Genomic DNA, 22,072 nt, shown 5'->3' with positions numbered 1-22,072 from the left:
ACCAGGTGTGGGGCACAGTGGGAGTCTCAGCCGTGAGTCCCCCCACCCCCCCACACACACTGTCTTCTCTGCAGCCTCAGCCCATTGGCAGCCACCAGCACCTGCAGCAAGAGCATCTGGACCCCGGGTGAATGCAGACCCCGCCTCTCCAGGCTGCAATGAGTCACAGGAGACTGCTCAGCAAAAAGAAGAACCTCTCCCAGGTACACTGAATCCCGGTGACATGGTGAGCTCCACGCTCCATCTGCTTTCCAATATTGGTACATCCCCAGTGTCCATGGACAGATGAATGGCTAAGCAAAGTGTGTCCATCCATACACTGGAGTGTTATTCAGCCTGAAAAAGAAGGAAATTCCTAAGGACTGACGCAACTCAATGCCGCCAAACCAAATAATTCAATTAAAAATGGGCAGAAGACATGAACAGACACTTCTTCAAAGAAGGCATACAGATGGCCAACAGACACATGAAAAAATGCTCCACATCACTTGACATCAGGGAAATACAAATCCAAAACCACAACGAGATACACCTTACACCTGTTAGAATGGCTAAAATTAACAAGTCAGGGAACAAAAACTGTTGGCGAGGATGTGGAGAAAGGGGACCCCTCCTACACTGTTGGTGGGAATGCAAGCCGGTGCAGCCACTCAGGAAAGCAGTGTGGAGGTTCCTCAAAGTGTTGAACATAGAGCTACCCTATGACCCAGCAATTGCACTCCTGGGTATTTATCCCCAAAATACAAAAACACCAATTCAAAGGGGCACCTGCACCCCAGTGTTTACAGCAGCACTATGTACAATAGCCACACTGTGGAAAGAGTCCTAATGTGCATCAGCTGATGAATGGATAAAGATGATGTTATACAGATGTAATGGAATGTTACTCAGCCATCAAAAAGAACGCAATCTTGCCATTTGCAACAACATGGATGAACCTAGAGGGCGTTATGCTAAGTGAAATAAGTCAGAAAGAGACAAATACCACACGAGCCCACTCATACCTGGTGTCTAAAAAAACACCACCAACAAACAGATTCTCAACCACAGAGAACAGAACGGTGGCTGCCAGAGGGCAGATGGGGGATGCGCGAAGCCCACGAGGGGGGTTGAGAGCTACAAACTTGCAGTTATAAAATAATTCATTTAGATCAAAAGTTCAGTATAGGGAATATCATCAGTAGCATTATAATCAAGCCGTATGGTGATGGATGGTGAGTACACCAAGGACATCCTGCCACCTGCCGTGACACAGAGGGACCCTGAGGACACCGGGCTCAGAGAGAGGAGCTGGACCCGGAAGGACACATCCCGCAGGAGGACCCCACTCCCAGGAGGTCCCCAGAGGAGTCCCGTGCACACAGACAGACAGGAGAGGGTGGGAGCCGGGGCTGGGGCAGGGGGTGGGGAGTCCGTGCTTCGTGGGGACAGAGTCTCCGCGTGGGGAGATGGGACGTTCTGGAGACGGAGGGTGGGGGTGGCTGCAGGGCCGTGTGAGTGGGCTTCATGCCGCGGAGCTGTGCGCTTAGAGATCGTGAGGGACCCCACCAGGCCCCACAAGACATTCAGTTGTCACGTCTCCTTACGCCCCTCTGGGCTGAGACATTTGCTCAGACTTGCCTTGCCTGGGAGCTCCTGGGCAGTCGTGGGGAGCACTGGTTGGGTATTTTGTAGGACATTCCTCAATTGAGATTTGCTGTCTTTCTCATGGTTATGGGTTACGGGTTTTGGGGAGGAAAGTCACAGAAGTAAAGAGCCTTTCTTACTCAATCACACCAAGGGTCTGTGCTCTCAGGAGGGTGGCTATAGGATTGATGTTGACCTTCATCACCTGCCTGAGTTGGTTGAAAATGGTTTCGAGCTCTCAATCCATGTAAATAGGTGAGGTTTTCTCTGCTGACAAATCTCAACTTCTCTTTGCAGATGGGAGAATAATGAGATGTATTTTTTTTAAGATTTTATTTATTTATTTGAGAGAGTGAGAGAGCGCACGCACAAGCAGGGGGACTGGCAGAGGGAGAGGGAGAAGCAGACCCCCCACTGAGCAGGGAGCCCGACCCGATGCGGGACCGATCCCAGGACTCCGGGATCACGACCCGAGCCGAAGGCAGACGCTCAACCCGCTGAGCCACCCAGGCGTCCCAGTGAGATGTACTTTGACAGTCAGACATCTGTTGCCTGGCCCCCTGTGTCCTTCACCATGGGATCTCGTTCTGCCTCCTCGCCTGATGGCCTGCCTCGCTCAGTCCACCCTCCAAGATACTGGATCGGATGATAAGGATGCCCACCACCACCGGGCAGAAAAATTCTATTTAACTGAAAACAACAACAACAAGCCAATGAACTGGAGTGTTTTCTGCTACTGGGGGCGGTGACAAAATTCTCACGGACAGGGGGTGTTCAGGTTGCCCCGTGTCTCCCCTCCGGCACTGGACTAGGCCAGATCTGGTGTGAGTAAAGGGAAAACTCAGTGCTTTGCGGTGCCCTGTCATTTCCTCAACCAACAAATATTTCGGGAGCGCCTTCTGTGTGCGGGCGCTGAGCCGCTGGGCCGGGGCCGGTCAGTGGAGAAAGGTGAGAAAGGGAGGCCTGTCTGTGCCCTGCGGGAGACCACAGCCCCGGGGTGAAGGACGACGGTGTCCACTTAACACAGACGGTGCGGAGCGCCGGGCTCCACGCCGCGGAGGGCAGGGCGTCATGTGCAGTCTCGGCCGCGCGGTGGCGACAGAGGACCGGCTGCTCCGCTCCCGCCTGGTCGTGGGCGGGGCCTGCATTGGGGCTGGTGCAGGGGGTGCCCCGGGGCAAGTGCGCTGGGGAGCTTTCAGCTTCGTGCCCACCCACTCCTGGTTATGGTAAGAAACAGGCCTCAGTGTGTATCAATAAATTGTGCACTTAATTCTGGTTCATGTTCCCCAACCCATGACCCATTAGCTTGGCCTCACCTTTACCTGCCAGGCAGGATTTCAGAGCCAGGGGTTGGAGCTCGCCGGTACACGCGTCTCCCTGTGAATCAATGGATTGCTCTCTCTTCCCGCTCCACTTCTTACCAAATTCAACAAATAAAAATACGTCCGGTTAAATCTGAATTTCAGGTAAGTAACCAATCGTTGTTAGGTAGAAGGAGGTCCCATGCAAAATCTGGGAGATATTAAACAAGATTCGTTGTTTACCTGAGGCTCAAATTCACTGGGTGTCCTGTATTTTCAGGGGTGACATGCTTCAGCTCCAGCCACTGGGAGCGCTTTCAGATGGCAGCTCCTGTGTCCCTTGGACTCACCCTATCCTTGTGGACTTCTTGAACATGTACTTACTTCCTGACACCACAAGATGTCTTAGCCCATTTTTTCCCCCTATGCAGGCCATAGGGTCAGCTGTATCTGCAAGGGTTTGGGGTAACTCTACCCCAGCCGTGCGAGTCTCCTGGGAGTACTGCACAACTCATCATAAACTTGGCTGCTTAAACCACTCACACTGACTCTCTGACAATCGGGTTTCAGAAGTACTAAAACCCCGGCGTGGGCAGGGCTTGTCACCTCCCCAGGGCCCCAGGGAGACCCGGCTCCTGCCTTTTCCTGGCCCGCGGCCCCCCCTCCATCCTCACCGCCAGCAGCGCGGGGTCTGCCCATCTCTGGGACTCCCACCCTCTGCCTCCCCCTCGTGAGGGCCTCGTGAGGATGCCGGGCCCCCCCGGGAACCCAGGGTCACCCCCTCCTCCGTGGCCTTGGTTGTTTTAGGGACACTCTGATCAGAACCTCTGCACACACACAGTTACCACAATTTCTAGGCACTCTGGCCTTCCTGCTTCCCTGGATTAAAAGTATTTCAAAGTTTGCATAGCAAAGTACTTTGCCTAGATGCTTTCCCTTTTTTTGTTTGTGGCTATTTAAATTTAATTAAAACAAAATTAAAAGTTCGGTTTCTGAAATGCACAAGCCATATTTCAGATGTTCAATCACTTGGTGTGGCCGGCATCTCTTGTAAAGGAGAGCGCAGATCTAGAACATTCCCATCATGGTCCCATTATTGGACAATGCTGGACTGGAACATTCTAGAGTGATGCTGTTCAATGTAGGAGCCATCAGCCATATGTGGCTGTTCACATTTACATTTAAATTCTGTTGGCCACTGAAGGCCAGCAGGGGCTGGTGTGGCTTTCTCCTTGTAAAGGGGAGGCTCCAGGGACCTGGCAGGCTGTAGCAAAAATGGGGGCTGCCCTGAAAGACCTGACTGGGCTGGATGAGACAGAAGGAGTCCCAAGGCCATGTTCCAAGGCATTTCAACCTTGTGTCCCATTAGTTTAACCTGTCCCTCTGACTACTCTTTGTTCCCCGAATGTGACCAGTGATCCCATATCACTTCCAAGTCTTTGCCACACTGTCCCCCAAGACCAATCAACCCCTCTCTCTAGCCTTCCCCTGAATTTCCAAGCAGAATTCATCTCTCCTCCTCTGAAGTTCTGACTTATCACGCATCATCAATCCATCATCAACCCATCATCCATCCATCTGTCCATCCATCATCCATTACCATCCATCCATCATCCATCCATCCATCATCCATCCATCCATCATCCACCCATCATCCACCCATCCATCCATCCATCATCCACCCATCATCCATCCATCCATCCATCCATCATCCTTCCATCCATCTGTCCATCCATCATCCACCCATCATCCATCCATCCATCCATCCAGCATCCATCCAACCATCATCCATCCATCCATCATCCACCCATCATCCATCCATCCATCATCCACCCATCATCCATCCATCCATCCATCCAGCATCCATCCATCCATCATCCATCCATCCATCATCCACCCATCATCCATCCATCCATCCATCCATCATCCACCCATCATCCATCCATCCATCCATCCAGCATCCATCCAACCATCATCCACCCATCATCCATCCATCCATCCATCCAGCATCCATCCATCCATTATCCACTCATTATCCATCATCCATCCATCCAACCATCTGTCCGTCCATTGTCCATCCATCATCCACCCATTACCCATCTATCCATCATCCATCCAACATCCACCCATTATCCATCTATCATCCATCCATCCATCTGTCCATCCATCATCCTTCCATCCATCTGTCCATCCATCATCCACCCATTATCCATCTATCATCCATCCATCCATCCATCTATCCATCCATTCACTATTCACTCACAATCTACCTATTCATCCATCCACCCAACAAATACTGAGCACCTTCCAGTTTCCAGGCACTGTTTGTTCTTCTCCTCTTCGGTTTGTTGGTTTTTTTCTGGCCTCAAAGGTTTATATCTGAATTGATCCCCTCCAGAGTGTATTCAGCTGAGGGCAGAGATGGAGGGTGGGGACTACTACAGACCAGCATTTAACATCTGCCAGGCTTCGTACTCAGCTGCAGATGATTAAGATAAGAAAACTGAGGCCAGGGAGATAACATGCCCAGGGGCATGAAGCAGGAAAGTGGTCAGCCAGGATGCGACTCCAATGTCTGTCTCTAGAGCTCCTGATTTTCCCTACACATGGTGGGCATGAGGTGACTTACCATTCCCGTCCCAGGGACTTGCCAGGGACACACATGGTCATGCAGGTGACATAGCATTCCCACACTGAGCCCACTTTGTGGGTGGCTCAATCTCACAGATGGGAGAACTACGGGCTTATCCTTCATCATCTCCCGAAATCTGATGAGACCCAGAATAAAGGCTTTCTCAGAAGACACTGGACAAGGGTCACCTCGATGTGCTGAGCCCATGAACCAAGAAAGACGAGTGACAAGGGCAATGGAAGCTTGCCTCAGACTTTGGCTTCCCTGACTGTGTCTAGTTGTGAAGAAGCTAAATGCACGGGGTATTTGCTTTGCTTTTGCTCACCCCAGGAAATGCTCCCCAGCTCTCTGGCCAGGAATACGGTCCCTGTAGGTGGTTATGAGTTTGAGTTACTCCAGCTTCCACTGGCTTAAGCAAAGCAGGAGAGTTTACTGGCACTCCGAGCTGAGAGGTTGGGATGGTCTGCCTTCAGGCACAGCTGGATCCAGGGCCTCAAATGGCAAGCTCGGGAGTCCACCTCTGGCCATCTCTCAGCTTTCTCCAAGGGCACCAGCAACTCTGGCCTCCCAGTGATCGGCTTCACAACCCCTCAGTAGGGAGCGAGCACATCCCTCAGACATTTCTGGACAGTTCTAAGATAGAATGTCCTCAGATCAGGCCCTCCCCCATTGCATCTTTCAGAAACCCCTTGCTTGGGCTCCAGCCCCCATCTCCTTCCCAAGGACTTTCAACCCCCTTGATGTCCTGTCTTTCCCTCGACCCCTCAGCCCCTCAAGGGACTGCTTTCTCTTTCTCTTTGTGTCCAAAATGTCAGGAGGATGGTCTCCACACTCTCACCTCCCACTGCCTCCATAACCTCCTGCAGGGCGAGGGCTATGGTCTAACTTCACCCCAGCTCACCAGGTGCCACGGCAGCCATGTCCACCACCACCCCCACTGAACTGTGGGCCAGACCCCAGGTTCCATGTTGCCCACCAACCCGCACTGGTTCCTGTGGCCTGCTGTAACAAATTGCCACAAAGACAGTGGCTTAAAACAACAGGCATCTGTTCCCCCACTGTTGGCTTCCTCTGGAGGCTCCAGGAGAAGGTCCTCCCTGCCTCTTCCAGCTTCTGGGGGCTCCAGACGCCCTGGGCTCCCCTCCATTTTCACATGGCTTCTCTCTCTGAGTCTTGAATCCCCCTCTGTAGGTCTTTTATAAGGACACTTGTCATTAGACTTAGGGCTTATCTCAAGATCCTTAATTATATCTGCAAAGACCATTTTTCCGAATAAGGTCCATTCACAGGTTCCGGGGCCATGATTCAACTGCTTCCACCCACGATCCTCACCAGAGCTGGAAGTGTGGAGTATCCCCATTTCACAGATGGGGAAACTCCAGCCAGAGTGGGCTGGAACCCCAGGTATGTGTGGCTCTTTAAGACTCACCCCAGGTCCTGCAGCCTCCAGGGGCTGCCACTCAGCTGGAGAGACTGACGTGGTCACCACTCACTGGAGACAAGGCCCATGGCGTGCCCCATCCATCTGCCCCCTCCCGTTGCCCCACCTGACCTGTCTTCCTGACCCCCGTGCCTCCTCTTGGAGGCCCTCCGGGCTGCTCCACCATGCCTTCCTAGTTTTCCTAGCAGGCTCTGTTCTGCAGACCCCTCCTCAGTGCCCACTCAAGCCAGCAGCCTATGGGCCCCTGGCTCCCCAGCTTGTCTCTGGAGCAGTCCCATGCCTCCACTCACTCCAGAGCTTTCTTCCCCTCCTTGGGAACTTTGGTGGCACCTGCTGACTGCAGGTGGTTCAACCCATAATCCCACAGACCTGACTCCAGGGCCAACCCGGCCCTGAATTGTCTAGTGGCCCCATGGGCATGGTCCTCTGCTCCCAACTAGACCTGGTGAGGGAGGGATGGCATGTGTGGTCATCACTCACATGTCCTTCGGAGACTGGGAGGTGTTAGAACCCATCTGGGAGTGGGATTTCCAGACCTCAGTTTCCCCTCCGCACAACGGGACTAGGAGTCCCCCCCCGCCCCCACACATCACAGAGCCTGGCACTCCTCCCTCCACAGTGGCCACAGCCGGCCCCATGGTTGTCTGGCCCCTGGAATGTAGGGGACCTGAGCCACAAAAGGGCGGGTCTGGCTGCACCACCTTCCCTTCCAGACCCAACGCCCTCATCTGAAACTACGCACAGTGCCGGGCTTTTAGAAGAGCCTGGGCTTGGGCATGGGGTATCCTGAGTCCAAATTCCTTTATCTGGAAGATTAGGGTGTGAGGGGGCTGGCTCTGAGCACCCCTCCCCTGGTCCTCCCTCTCCCAGGCCCACCCGCCCCACACCACGCCAAGGGCTCACATGTAGTAAAAAGACTTTATTAAGAAGGCTTTGAAGTCAAAAAATAAAACTCTCGATACAATTTTCTGAACCCTTAAGTCAGCTCAGCAAATATATAATCAGTAATTTAGCTGTGTAAGATTAAAGGTCCATTATTTTATTTAAAATAAAATATATTTTAGTTCTTAAAATTTATTCCATAAAGTACATATTTCCCTATAAATTCCCTACATATACACAAGAGGTAAAAAGTAAAAGTTTAAAAAAAACACAATTTAAAAAAATTTAAAAACTGACAAAAGAAACCACAGCAGAAGGGGATTAATAATTAAAAACAAAAAGTTAGAAATTTCTGGTTGGATCCTCCCCTGCCCCCCACCCCGCCCCCTCCAGCCTGTCCCGCCCCCCACCGACATACAAAAGGGTAACAGGTTAGCCCCCCCCCCGCCCCCCCCCAGAGGGAGTAAAAATGTCGCCATTCTCCTGGAGGGGATTCACAGAGGCTGCGGCCGCCTCCGAAGCCAGGGCTGTCAAGTCAGAAATCCAAGTCCCAAAGAACAATGGGGAGTTGTAAAAATCGTGTGTGTGTGTGTGTATATATATATATATTTTTTTTTTTTTCCTTAAAAAGATCACCCTGGGGGGCGGGGGGTCTTAAATAAAAAGTGCAAGCAGACCTTTTCTCTCTGTTTTATTTTAACCTGTCGACTCAATACTGTTTATTTGTTAAGAACTGAGATGCCGTCGGGCAGCCGTCTCCACGCCTGGGACCGAGTTAAAGCTCGTCTGTGAAGGCTGGCCCCGCCGCCCCCGCCGTGCCGCCCCCTCCGCGCCGCCCCCCGGGCCTGCGGCGGCCAGCCAAGCCGCTAGGAAAAGATATGAATGGCCTGGGTGGCAGGCGTGCGGCAGGCCGGGCACTCGGGCTCGCTCTTGCCGCAGATGCGGACGGCGCAGTCCATGCAGAAGAGGTTGTGGCCGCAGGGCACGAGCGCGGCCATCACCTCGCCCTCCGCGCACACCACGCACTCCCGCGCCAGAGCCGGGGCGGGCGCAGCGGGGGCCGGGGCGGCCGAAGACGCGGCCGCTGGGGGTTTGCGGCCGCCCTCGGAGGCACTGGAGTCCAGGGGGGGACACGCAGAGGCCGAGGAACCGCTGGGCAGCGAGGTGGCCGCGGAGAAGCCGGCGCCGCTGGAGAAGGATGACAGGGCGCCCTGCGCCGGCCGCCAGGCCAGGGCGCCCACCGGGTCCGGGGCGCCGCGGCGGGCCAGCGGGAGCTCCAGGGCCAGGCCCCCGGGCTCGGGCAGCGTGGGCGAGTGGCGCGGCGTGCCGGCCCCGCTGCTGCGCCGGGCGCCGGGGGCGGGTGGCGCGGGGGCCCCGTTGACGGCCGAGCAGCTGCTAAAGGCCGGCAGCGGCGCGGCCCGTTCAAAGGGGGCCCAGATGGTGGCCGCGGCGGGCACGGTCAGGTCCAGCGCCAGGAAGTCGAAGCCGAAGTCACAGTCCTCGGGGGCGGGCGGCCCCGATGGGGCCCCCGCACCATCCCCGCCGAAGGTGAAGCCCCCGTTGCCCGAGCCTCCGTAGGGGCTGGCAGGGCCCGCATCGGGCACCGGCGGCCCCCCGCGGCCCCCCGCGTAGAAGGCCTCAGGCCCCCCGGGGCCCCCCAGGGTCCCATCCCCGCGGAGGCCTGCTGTGGGCGCGGGGGGCCGCCGCCCAGGGTTGGGGGCCTTGGCCCAGAGGCCGGCGGCCGTTCCGAGCAGGTCCAGACAGACGTCAGTGCCGTTGGCATGGAAGTCACTGTCGGGGCCCGAGTCGGTGAAGGAGCCCGTGCGCAGCGTGATGTGCGCCTCGATCTCCTCGCGCGCCCGGTCCACGTTCTCGGGCATGCCCGTCACGGCGAACACGGGCTCCTTGTCGCGCCCGGGCGTCACGATGTACGTGTGCGTCCGCTGCTGGATGCGCTTGATGGTGGCGCCCTTGGGCCCCACCACCAGCCCCACCACGCGGTAGGGCACGCGCACCTGGATGGTGGTCTGTCCCGGCAGGTTGGGCGGACCCTGCGCGGCGCCGGGCAGCCCGCCGGCCTTGCTGCGCGTCGCGCGGATCACGGAGAAGTGCTCGGCGGCGGACAGGATCTCACGCTTGGCCATCTCCACGTCCTCTTTGCGGCCAGTCACGATAAACACCGGCTCCTCCCCGCGCACCGGCGTCTTGATGTACGTATTTGTCTTAGCACGCAGAGCCTTGATCTTGCACCCTGGGGTGGTGAGGGGGCGGGGGGGGGGAGACACAATGAGGACGCGGGCCCCCACCTCACTGCCCTACCCACCCTGGGCTTTATCCTCAAACACATGGCTCTCGGTTTCCCGTCCGCTCCCAGCCTTGGAGGTGGTGGTGGGTTTGGCAAGACGGCAAGGAGGACCCGTGGCGGACTGAAGAGTGAAATTCACGGCCGCCTGCTCCTTGTGAACAGGACCACATTTGGAAAATGTCTTATAGGTGTGATTAGTTAACACGAGGCTGTACTGGAGGGGCCCTGAATGCAGTGACAGGTGTCCTTCTAAGAGGAGGGACACAGAGAAGACAAAACCCTGTGAAAACGGAGCCACAGGTGGGGATGGGATGGGGCAGCCACAGCTTAGGGACATCAGGTCGGCCCGGCTGCCAGACGCCGGGGAAGCTAGAAGGGCACAGGTGGTCTCCAGAGCCTCTGGAGGGAGCATGGCCCTGCCGACACCCTGCGTTTGTACTCCCGCCCTTGGATCTGGGGGAGCATTCGTTTCTATGGTTTCCAGCCGCCAGTGTGGTAGGTCAGTTCTAGGACACGAATGCACGCCCCTCCCACCGACTCCCCAGCCGATGGGCAGGACAGCCCCGGGTCAGACTGTGGAAATGACCTAGATTTTCTCCTGACCAACTGACCCTCCCCAGCCCAAGGGGAGCCCAGGTCTCCTGCACCCTAATTCAGATGACCTCCCGAGGCCCTGGTGGTCCCAGATTCTGAGGGGACGCTCATGGACACGGCTCTGTGGTTTGTCACTGGCTGGGCTGGGGTCTGACCTGGTGGAAGGGGTACAGGGGATCCACGTGTGGGGTGGGGTTAGACGCAGGGGCTTCGATGGGGGTGCCGGCCTGGGGCTCTGATACCCCCACCCCCATCCCCGGGGCCTTCTGAGACAACTTGAGTCCAGCCCACGAGTCTGAAAGACCACCCCCCTCCCGACTCTGGGGCGCCTGGAGCGACACAGGGACATTGTTTCAATACAGTGGCCGGCACAGAGAGAACAGTGTTGCTAACTTCTCCCGGAGCAGAAGATACAAAGTTAGCTGGACTAGCGGGACCAGCTTGGCTGCTAGGCAGGAGGGAGCACTGCGAGACGGGAGGGGGTGTCTGGGGGTGGCAGCCTCACCCTGACCCCAAGGACAGCAGCCCCATCCAGGGCTTTGAGCAAAAGCAGAGCCGAGCACGCGAACTGGGGTCAGAAACCCCCAGGGAGGGTGGAGCGTGGGGCACGGTGGCTTCCATTGCATCTCCTGGGCCCTGAAACGCTGCCCCCGCCCCCCTGCCGTCCTCCCTCTGGGTGGCAGCGTTGTCTCACCGGGCAGCCCCCCCCAAACCCACCCTGACCTGGAGCTCCCTCCCCACTTGGCAGCTGGTGGGAAAGCTTTCAAGTCGCACGTCAGTCCTTCCCTCTCCTGCAGCCCCCCGGCCCTGACCTCACTGCCCCCGACCTTTCCCATCTGCAACTGTGCCTGCACCCCTTCTCTGCATCAAGTCACAGCCCAGCACCCCTTCCTCCAGGAAGCCCATGCGGACTAGCCCGGGGCCCCGGCGCACACTTCTCAGCTCCTCCTGTGTGACTGCCCCCACTCCCCGAGGCTGGAGGGCTATGAGGAAGCGCCAGTGTGCTGGGATGACCTGGCCACTTGAAGCCCTGTCCTGCACCTCCGTTTCCTTCCCAGGAAGAGAAGGGCCCAGACCCGGCACCCCAGGCCGCTGTGCTGCCGTCATGACCCTCCAAGGCTGTTGTTGGGGGACCCTCGCCTCACCTGAAGTGTTCGCTCCCCACAGGCCCGTGTGGGGGACCGGGAGGCAAGGCCAGGAGAAAGGGCGGGGGATGAAACCCAGGGGTGCACCCTTGTTCCCGTCACACGGAACTGGCCCCTGTCCTGCCCCCTCCTGCAGGGTGGCCCTGGGTGGAGCCTTCTAGGGCCCAGAGGAGACTAATTCACTGACTGCATTTTGGCTGTGATGCCCATCGACCCAGGCCCCACCCACACCCGGACCCTAGGGAGTAGCAGAGTTTGAGAGGGGGTGGGACTGCAGGTCCGGGAAATCGGGGCGGTGAGAGCGAACCGGGCCACACACCTGCCCTGGTGGGGATGAGCCAGAGACGCAACAGCGGGTGAGGTCAGGGCTCAAGCCCCACGCTCGCAGGGAACCCTGGGGTTACCACTTATCACTGGCGACAGGCTGAAAGGCAGATCTCTGGGCCTGGCCACCAGGACTCCAACTCAAGCAGGTGTGCCTGGGAATGGGGCTGACTACCCCCCATTTGGTCAACTCCCTCCTCACTGCAGCTGGACCATCCTCTTAAATGGGGGAGCCTTGGGTCCCCCTGTGGAGCCTGGTCCCATCATTCCTATGACTTCATTCTGGGGTCCTGAGCCCCGCGCGCTGGGCACTCAGGAACTCGGGCGCTCCAGGCACTACCCCCAGGAGCCCCACACAGGAACCACGGGCTACATTTATCAACAAAACCTCAAAGCCACGAGGGGGAGAAGGGCTCACCCTTGGAAGGATGAGTGCCAGGGGAGGGCTCCTAGCTGAGGGCAGAGATCTGGAAGCAGGACAGGGCTGGGACAAATCCTCACAATGACCACTGCCCCAAACCCAGTGGGGTGCTGTCCCCAAAGCAGGGCCAAACTGGGCTGCAGTCCTGGCCAGCCAGGACATCACAGCAGGGCGGGCCCGTGGGCACAGAGACCCCCCCCCCCCAGACACAGGAAGGTCTATGCTTGCCAACATAAGGGACCCCCAACCCAGACTCACAGGGGATAAATAGGAACACCAGTGCCCGGACCCTGCTGGTGGCCCTGTGGCCTTCCCCAGCTGCCAGAAAGAGCATCCAAGGCCTGCAGGAGGGGGGCCAGGCACAGGGGGTCAGCGAGGGAGAGCTGTGAGCACAGCAGGCTTCCGCCAGCAGAGGGGGGCCGGTCTGAGTGCACCGGCCCTCCCCTGAGAGCAGCAGAGACAGAGGGACCCCGGGTGCCTGCCGGCATAGGCCCATCACGGCCATCCTTCACTCACTCACTCCTGACCCAGACCTCCGGGCAGCAGACAGGTGCACACACCCCAGCCCAGCCCCACACGGACACCCCCAGCAAGGGTGCACGCTAACGGGAGACTCCGAAGGACCAGGCCCAAGGTCAAACCCAGGACAAGTGGGCACCAGCCTCCCAGGTGACCTTGGCGAACGCTTTTCGGAGTCTCCACTTTTCCTGGGGCCTCTGTGAAGTGGGGCCGACTCCCCCAATCCTGGAGCTTTGGAAGGTAGGAAGTCCTCCCCCGAGCCACCTCCGTTCCCTGCAGCGCACCCAGAGCTAGAGGGACTGAGGTTCAAATCCCAGCCCCGCCGATCCAGCTTTGGCCGTGTCCCTGCCTCCTGTGACCAGAAGCTACGGATGACCTTCCCTGAGGAATCTCTTGAGGCTCCCATGCAGGGCACCTTCTGTGCCACTCAGCCTCGGGGAGAAGAGAGAACTCTCAGGGCTTGTGATCACCTCTCCTGTGCCCAGGGGGTGCAGGGACCCACTCGAGGATGGAAAGACCAACTCAGAGAACAGCGAGCGAGCGAGCGAGCCTCAGGGGAAGGACAGACCCCAGGTCTGGGGGGCTCTGGCCTGCCCTCTAGGGGATGGAGTGGCCCTGGACCTAGGATTTGACAGAGGAGTTCACAAGCTGTACCTTCTGCCCTGGTGAGAGCCAGGACGGTTAGAAGGGACAGGCTTCGTGTCCAGGAACCCCCAAGGTGGGAGACTGGACGAGCGACCAGAGGAAGGGAGGGGTCAGGATGGGGCACAAACAGTTGTCCAGGCTGAGCTTAACACCGGGAGGGAGAAGACGAGCGCCACAGATGGTCCTAGAGCTGGGAGAGTCAAGGGCTGCCAAAAGGGCCAACCTGTCCTGGCGTTCATGCTTCCCTCCCCAGGACCCTGCACCCACTTACGGGGTGCCACTGTGTACCAGCCCGGGGCTGGGGTTAGAACCCTCTTGCTGGAGAATCCTCACAAAAGCGCCCAAGGGAGGTGCTGTCCCCCCATGACAGAGAGGAGATCTCATTTGCCTAGGGTCACAGGGCCAGCCCCGTCTGCACCCCCCACAGCCTGCCTTCCTGTCTACCACCAGCAAGACCCCAGGCTGGCATCCAATAAATGGGTGCCAAAAAGCACACCCAGGAGGTCAGAGTGGGGGCTGACCCCCCAAACCTGCTCCTCCACAACCAAAGGCACAGGTTCAGATGCCCTCTGCTTGGCTCCTGCCACCACTGGGGTGGACTCAGCCTCTCTGAAGGACCCGCAGCTGCCAGAACACGCACACGCACAGCGAACACGCCCTCCTACTCCGCGCTCTGTCAGCCGGCAGATCAGCCTAGTGCCTCTGGACAACAGCCCCCAGGCTGCGCTTCCACGGCTGTCCCCCTGCCCTCGGCGGGCGTCTGGACGCTCCGCACACAGCAGCAGTCCTGTTATACATCCCAATGCAGGTGCGGGTGACTGGGGCAGGGAAGGGGCCGTGGCAGGCGGAGGAGAACGGTCAGGCCTGGAGTCCTGCTGTGCCTGCTTGTGGGAGGCAGCCGACGGGGCTCAAAGGACCACCTGTCCCCTCTCCCCTGGTCTCAACTCCTGGGCCCTCAGCCCAGCACTACAACTGGCTCTCCTGGTGTCCAGATGGGGGGAGGACACGTGATCGGCTGCACCTGCACCCAAAGCCAGAGGACTCACTGGGCAAACCACCCTTCCCACCCAGAACTCTGAGGAGGCAGTGTCCGGAGCATCCCTGTGGTCCTCTGCACAACCCCCCCCCCCCAGGTGGCAAGGGTGACAAGTCACCTTGCAATTCAAGCCCCCCCATCTCTGGCTCCTGTTACTGAGCCCCCCAAAGGCCAGCCTGAGTGTCCTGCAGCTCCACCTCAAGCCCCGCCCAGACCCCACCCCAAGTTCTAGAACCTGGCCTCAAGCAGGGGGTGGAGAACAGGGAGGGGCAGGCAGAAGGCAGGGGAAAGTTGGGGCTGGGGGCAGCTGGCTAAAAGGGTAGGTGGGCGTGTGTCCGGAGGAGCACTGCCCACCACCCTCCTGCCTGCCCGCCCCGCAGCTCCAGCTCCAGGGCCAATGAGCTGCGGCCGGCCTGATGTCACCCTGCAAATCTCAGACTGGCTCTCTAACAAAGAGAACAATGGGGCGGCCACAGGCACTCTGACAAAGCTGCTGCGGGACCCCCCACACCCCGGGCCTGCTGCCCTGGGCCTGCCCTGGGGAGGCTAGGAGCTTTGACCTCAGGAATCTTTTTACAGCTGGTCCTTAAGCATGTCCCCAAATCCCCGACTCGGGGCTGAGAGCGGGGTGGGGATCCTCTCTCATCCTGTGCTCCCCCCACCCCCAGCAGGGCCCCCAGGCTGACAAATGGAGATATGCACCCTCTTTGTACGCCAAACTTCTCTCTTGACCCTGCCTGAGGCCCCCTGCCCCGCCCCCGAGCCACCCCCAAGCCCCAGCGAGCCCCGCCCCGAGCCTGCTTTGGGTGTCGATCGCCCACCGCCCAGCCCTGCCCCCTGGTTCTCGGGGTGCCACAGCAGGTGGCCCAGGGCCTGGGCAGTGGCGCCGCACAGAGGGGCTCGACCCGGCTGGAGGCGCCCAGACAAAGGCAGCGGCGGGCCTGAGCGTGGAGGGGAGGAGCGCGGGCTGCGCCCAACTTTCTCGCGCGGCCCGCGGCAGGACAAAGGCGCAAAGGCGGCCCCGGAGGCCGGGGCCCACGCGGGGCGTGGCCAGGGTCTGGCGTCCGGCCGCGAGCAAGGCTGGAGCGGCCCCCTCCCCAGGGCGCGCGACGCGGGGACCCCGGGTCTAGCGCCCCAGACGGCGGCCACTCACCCTGGCGACCCACGATCTCGGCGACGTGCTCGGAGCTGGGCACGGGCACGCACTCGGTCATGTTCACACTCTTCTTGCGGCTGCCGATCACGCTCATCTGCTCGGCCAGCAGCGTCGGGGGGCCCAGGGCCGCGGGGTGGGGCGCGAAGCCGGCGAACACGTCGGGCGGCGACTGCCGGGGAGGCGGCGGCGGCGGCGGCGGCGGGCTCACGTCGGGCTCCAGCAGCGCCAGCGAGGCCGGCGCTACGGCCTCGGCCACCGCGGGCGCGCCCGCCTCCGGCCCGTCGGGGGGCGCGGGCTCCGCCGCCGCCCCGCCGTCCGCTCCGCCCGCCGCCACCGCCGCCGCGCCGTCCCCGCTGCCCGCGGCCGCCCCCTCCTCGTCCGGGCCGCCGGCGCCCCCCAGCCCCAGCCCCGAGAGCTGGTCCAGCGCCAGGCGCAGCGCGGCGGCGGCAGCCGCGTCGTCGGGCGCGGCCTCCTCCTCTGCGCCCTCGGGCAGGGGCGGGGGCGGCGGCGGCGGCGGAGGCGGCGGGGGCGGGGGGCGCGGGCTGGGGTCGCCGCCGCCGCCGTCGGGCTGGCCGGTGGAGCCGGGCATGGCGGCGCTAGCGCTCGGGCCCGCGCCCCCGCCTCTCGGCCGCCGGCCGCCCGCGCCGCCGCCGCCGCCGCCCGCGCCGCCGCGCTCCGCCTCTGAGAGCTGGGCCGCCGGCCGCCGGCATCCAGCGGCGGGGCGGGCGCGGCGGGGCGGGGCGGCGGCGCGGGGCTGCTCGGGCCGCGGGCGGCGGGGCGGCGGCGCGACTCTGCTTGCTCCTCGGCGGCGGGGGCTCGGCGGCGGCGGCGGCGGCGGCGGCGGCGGCGCGGACGCTGCTTCCCTCCCGCCCGCCCGCCGCCCTCCTCCGGCCGCCCCGCCCCGCCCCGTGACGCGCGCGCGGCCAACAATGGGGCGCAGGCAGGGCGCACGCGCGCGCGGGGCGGGGCGCGGTCACGTGGCGGGGCGCGGGCGCGGCCGCAGGTAGGTGCCCGCTGGGCCCCCCTGGCGCCGCCCCGCCAACCCTCACCTCGCGTTGTCCCCCGCGGCCCGGGCCTGCGCGCGCGCCCGGTCCTGGGTGGGAGCCCTGGGGTGGGGGCTGCCGGAGCCCGAGCCTCGGCCACGTGGGCGGCAGAGCTTCCCGGCTTGGGCTGGTTTCCGCCGGCCGGAGGACCCTCCTGCTCCCGGGGCGCCGGGCGCCCTGCCCTGCGTGTCCACCTCCAGAGCCACCCTGCCCCGGCGGCCCTCCCTCCAGCTGCCCTTCGGGGTCTTCTGTTCTCCGCGGTGGGGGACGGAGTTCTCACACGATCCATGGGCTGGGAGCAGGCTGGACCTCAGCCGGTGCATCTGCCCCAGTCTCCCAGCAGACGCCGGCCCGGGTTCCTGCCCGGCTAGGGGACCTGGGGCGGAGGACACCAGCTGCCTAGGTGGGAGTGTGAGCGGCCTGCCCCTTCTGCCTGCCAGCCCCTCTCCCCCTGACCGGGGAACCCCATCGCCTGCCCCATGTGGCGCCTGAGCCTCCCCCGCTCAGACTGCCCTGAGAGGTGCCTCCGATTAGGGCCCTCGTGCCTCCCTGCCTTGTTGCTGCTGCCTAAAATGTCTTTCCTGACCCCCCCCAAGTCACATCCAGCCCAAGTTCCTCTCTCAGGGTCCCAGACTTCTCTTTTGTGCACTTGAACACTTGTGAGTCTTAATTACTTCATAATAACTTATGTCTTGTCCCCTCCCCATGGGACCAAGTTCCCAGAGGACCTGGAGGGACCTGCAGATCCACTGTGCTTTCTGGACACATCCTGGCACACCCTCCTTGTTACCCGGCCACAGGCCTTGTCCCCATCTCCCCCACAGAAATGTCCCCTGGTGCTCCAAGACCAGGCCCAGCTGGCCAGCCTCAGGTCCCCCTTCCCCGCTACCCCCAGCACTCACCATCACTGCCTTTTCTCAGGGCCAGGCCTTGGTGCATGCGGGTCCCCCTTCCTGGGGCCCCAGCCAGGGTGGAGGCAGGTGGGCTGCCCTTTGGGTGAGCTGGAGGAAGGAGAGGGAGAAACAAAAGGGAGCAGGGGGTAAGCTCTGAGAAAGGGGCTCAGGAGGGAGCTGGGGTAGGGAGAAGTCAAAAGTGGAGGATAGGGCATTTGAGCTGGGCGAAGGGAGAATAATTTGGTGGTGACACAGTGTGGTCTGCTCCGGAATGCACTTCTGGAGGTTATGCACCCACATACATATGTTCCTTAAAGCACCCCCTGACCCCATCAGTCCCCGTGGAGAGGTCTTCAGACGAGCTGGGTGCCTTTCTGCTCCCCAGTTTCTGCTCCCAGGCCCCATACACATGTCCCTCCCTCTGGGGGACTTGGGAGGGGAGGCAGCATCCACCGATGGAGGAGAAACAAGGACAGAGTGGCCTGGGGGACCCTGCCCCAAGCTGCTGGCCGCCCCCTGGAGACACCAGCGTTCCTGGGGGGCGTGCAGGCTCTGCTCCACTGCAGGCATCCAGCCAACGGGAAGGTGACGGAGGAAGACAGAACGAGAGAGGGCTTGGGAGTTAGCACAGTAGCCGGCATTAAAACTTCAGCAAGAAGTTGGAAGATTCAAGTCGGAGAAACCCAGAAAGTCAGGCAAAAAAATAAGTGAGAACTCAGAGAGGAGGGAGAAAAAACAGGAACAGTTCAAGAATCCCAGAGAGCAAAGGGGAAATGGAGGGAAGTTGTCCAAGAAACCATAGAAGGGTATAGCCAGGACCCCGCAGCTTGTCCTGGGAAGACGAGTTCGTGGAGCTGGGACTCCTGAGTGCTTCCGGGCCATACTCCGAACGATCAGGAAAAAGAAGGCCTGGGTTCCACGGGAAAGGGATGGCTGACCCCAAGGTCTGAGTCAAGTGGGAGGAAGAATCAAGATGTTTCAGGCCAGCGAGGTCTTCACCAATCAGCTTAGCATCCTGCAGGGTGCACTCCAGCAAAACAAGAGAGGAAGTGAATGAACCACACAGGTGCTGGCCCGGGGAGACAAGTGGACTGGAATGGTGCCGAGCTGTGTGCAGTGGGGCTCTGGAGAGTGGGTCTGGGGGACCGGCGAGCCTTTGGCCGTGGCCAACCAGCCATCAGGAGCCAAGACTACTGCCAATTCCAAAAGGAGGCTGTTTGACAACAAGCAGATTAGGAGTCAGAAGAGAGAGGGGAACCGGGGCTCCATGGAGTCAGGATGTGCACATGCTGGCCTGTTGGGTGTCTGTAGGGATTGGGTAGGAATGGCCCTGTGGTGGTGCACTTTAGGGCACCTGGGTGGCTCAGTCTGTGAAGTGACTGCCTTCGGCTCAGGTCATGATCCCAGGGTCCCGGGATTGAGACCTGCATTGGGCTCCCTGCTCAGCGGGGACCCTGCTTCTCCCTCTCCCGCTGCTGCAGCTCCCCCTGCTTGTGCTCTCTCTCTCTCTGTCAAACAAATAAAATCTTTTGAAAAAAATAAAAAGATCTGTAAACCACTGACCGATGAGCAGTTTGCACACTGACATAGTTAGGAGGCAGAAGGTGGTGTCTGTGGCGTGGTTTGAAACACACCAGAAACAGGATGGAGTGAGGGACGGGCAGAGGCGGACGATGCCGCAGGTAAAAGGTGGGTGGTCAGCCTGGACAGGCTCTCCCCCTGCAGTGCTGACACTCCGGAGGGTCATTCTCTGCGGGGGGCTGTGCTGGGCACTGTGTGTGTCTGGCCGCATCCCCGGCCCCCACTATGTGGTTCCCGGAGCCACCAGCGCCGCCCCCCGCCCACCGCCCCGCACGTTTCTTTTCTGTGGTCTTAGCAAATTACCACAAACTGGGGGGCTTTGAATACCAATGTATTCTCTCCAAGTCCTGGGGCCCAGAAGTCCCAGGTCAAGGTGTGGCTGGACCGTTGGCTCTCTGAAGACTCCAGGGAGGGTCCTTCCTGCCTCTCCCAGCTCCTGCGTGGCTGGCCATCCTTGGCGTCCCTTGGCTGTGGACACATCGCCCTGGTGTGTGTCCACGATCACGCCGTTTCTCCCTGTGCATCTGCGTCCACATCTCTGTCTCAGGAGGGTTCAGGACCGCCCTACTCCAGTGTGACCTCATCTTAACTAATTCCATCTGCCAAGGCCCTATTTCCAAGTAAGCTCCCATTCCCAGGTTGAGGGGTTGGGACATGGACAGTCTTTTCTGGGGAGACACAGTGCAACCCACAATACCTCCCCAGGCAGGATGACCAACACCGTTCTCAGACAGAGTCCCTGGGTGCTCAGAACCGCTTACCCTTCCATGCCAACCCGTGTGTGGCTGGTGCAGGTGGTGCGCGGGGGATGGTCATTGTCTGATCCAGCCAACTCTGCTCTGCGTCGGAGATCCCTCTGGTAGAGTGTGCTGGGATAACGTGGAGGCAGGAGGCGGTGCTGGGAGGTGGTGTGGGCCCTGAGCGGCCTTCCCGAGGCCGGGTCGCAGCACCTGGGCTGCGCTTGTCTGTTTGCTGCATTTCAGAACCTTCCGTGATAAAAAAAAAAAAAAAAAAATACGTATTTTTAAGTTTTAAAAACTGTCCTTTGAGAGATGCATTTGGAGATGTCTGTAAATGAAAACAGCATGAAAGTCCCATGAGGTGGGGTGGGCCCTGGAAGTCGGCTTTCCCTTCTCTCTATTTTGACCTGCAGCAGGTGCTTGGGAACTTGAGGGAACTTGTGACCGGAACCACTGCTGGAGCTGCCCTGGGTGGGGGGGCTGGTGGCAAACCCCTGGGAGGCAGGGGTGCCAAGAACAGAGCAGGGCGTGCCAGGAACAGCCCCAGCAGCCCCACCTGCCGTGAACCCAGAGAACTGAAAATGGACTGAAGCAGACACACCCCTGTGTTCACCGAAGCCTGAAGGTGTAGGCGACCCAGGCGTCCATCCGTGGGTCCACGGATACACACATGGTCCCCCACGCACCAGAGCAACACTGGGCCACAAACAGGAGCGAGGCGCCCACATGCACGGCCCCGGGGATGGACCCTGAGCCCACGACGCTCGGGGAGGGAACCAGACACAGAAGGCCACGCGGGGTGTGAGTCCACATGGGTGACACGTCCAGAACAGACTCATCCGCGGACGGGAAGGGGGCTCGTGGGGGCCGGGGCTGGGGAGCAAGAAGGATAAAAAGCAGTATGAAGGAAAATGCCAAAAGAAACCAACAAAACCAGCAAAAGAGGGTCTGCTCTGGTTTGCATGGGGCTGGGCATGGTTATTTTCCCTCAGGAGGATTTTAGTGATAGTTCACCTCTTTGTTTTTAACTTTTTTTTTTTTTTAACAGTTCTTCAAACGTTGTTGGGGAAATGCTGTAATAGAGAGCAGAAACACCGTGGTGCGGCTTCAGGGGCGCCCTCAGGGGAGCCCGGGTGTGTGCTCGGTGCTGCCCAAGCGCGGGGAGGGGGGTGGCGGACAGCGGCGCCCTCCTCCTCCGTGGGCACATTTTGAAAGAATAAGAAATAGTCAAGGGGAAAAAAATTGCCAAAGAATATAAAACCACAGAACTGTCTTCCCTGGACAGTTTCTATTTACTGCCTTGTTGCTTATCAGAATGTGTGCTGGGGGCAGTTTGGGGGTGGACGCAAGTTAAACTTTGCGAATCAGATGCTGTTGAGACAGTTTACATGCAATGAAACACAGCTTTTTCCCCCTAAGTGTTTATCTGAATTCCAGTTAGCTGACAGACAGTGTTATATTAGTTTCAGAAAACACACCTGTTTTCACTGTCCGACTGACTGATCAGCTCTGCTTGCCCAGGTCGACACCCCGGAGCGCTGCGTCCGCCCCCTTGCTGCTGGGCCTCCCCACGCCACCGGCCCCTGGGAGCATCTTTGCCTCCTCTGCAGTTTCACCTGAACGGACTTGCTTTGTGCTGCCTCCCGTGGCACGTTTCTTGAACTCAGCCTAGGTTAATGTTTGTCTTTTTTTTTTTTTTTTTAAAGATTCCTGGCCAGGCAGCTGCATCCACACTGCAGGCCACCTGCTCTCCCCACAGCCATTTGGGGGACCCTCAGGCTCCTTCCT

The 22,072-nt window shown here is 59.8% G+C and overlaps 1 protein-coding gene and 1 non-coding gene across 2 annotated transcripts; both read right to left on the bottom strand.

The window, feature by feature from the left end:
• Positions 1 to 8,558: 8,558 nt before the first annotated feature.
• Positions 8,559 to 16,616, bottom strand: MEX3D (mex-3 RNA binding family member D). Its single transcript, XM_088018481.1, has 2 exons — positions 16,025 to 16,616; positions 8,559 to 10,133 (listed from the first exon to the last, which is right to left on the bottom strand). The coding sequence occupies exons 1-2, from the start codon at positions 16,614 to 16,616 to the stop codon at positions 8,749 to 8,751; spliced, it is 1,977 nt and encodes a 658-aa protein (XP_087874607.1). The 3' UTR covers positions 8,559 to 8,748.
• A 557-nt stretch (positions 16,617 to 17,173) lies between these two features.
• LOC114226121 (uncharacterized) lies at positions 17,174 to 20,518 on the bottom strand. Its single transcript, XR_015766848.1, has 3 exons — positions 20,306 to 20,518; positions 17,973 to 18,071; positions 17,174 to 17,446 (listed from the first exon to the last, which is right to left on the bottom strand). It is a non-coding gene; the product is annotated as an uncharacterized LOC114226121 (transcript).
• Between the last annotated feature and the right edge of the window lie 1,554 nt (positions 20,519 to 22,072).

This window comes from Eumetopias jubatus, unplaced genomic scaffold (assembly GCF_037043125.1).
Source record: "Eumetopias jubatus isolate StellerSeaLion01/CBP00866 unplaced genomic scaffold, mEumJub1_p1.0 scaffold_1, whole genome shotgun sequence".
NCBI lineage: Eukaryota > Metazoa > Chordata > Mammalia > Carnivora > Otariidae > Eumetopias > Eumetopias jubatus.
The sequence above is the reverse complement of the archived record's forward strand: the minus strand, read 5'-3'. Positions and strand labels throughout refer to the sequence as shown.

Coding starts and splice junctions, on each gene's coding strand:
- MEX3D (XM_088018481.1), bottom strand. CDS start 16,616: ATGCCCGGCTCCACCGGCCAGCCCGACGGCGGCGGCGGCGACCCCAGC. Junction 10,134..16,024: donor CGAGATCGTGGGTCGCCAGG/GTGAGTGGCCGC, acceptor TCACCACCCCAG/GGTGCAAGATCAAGGCTCTG.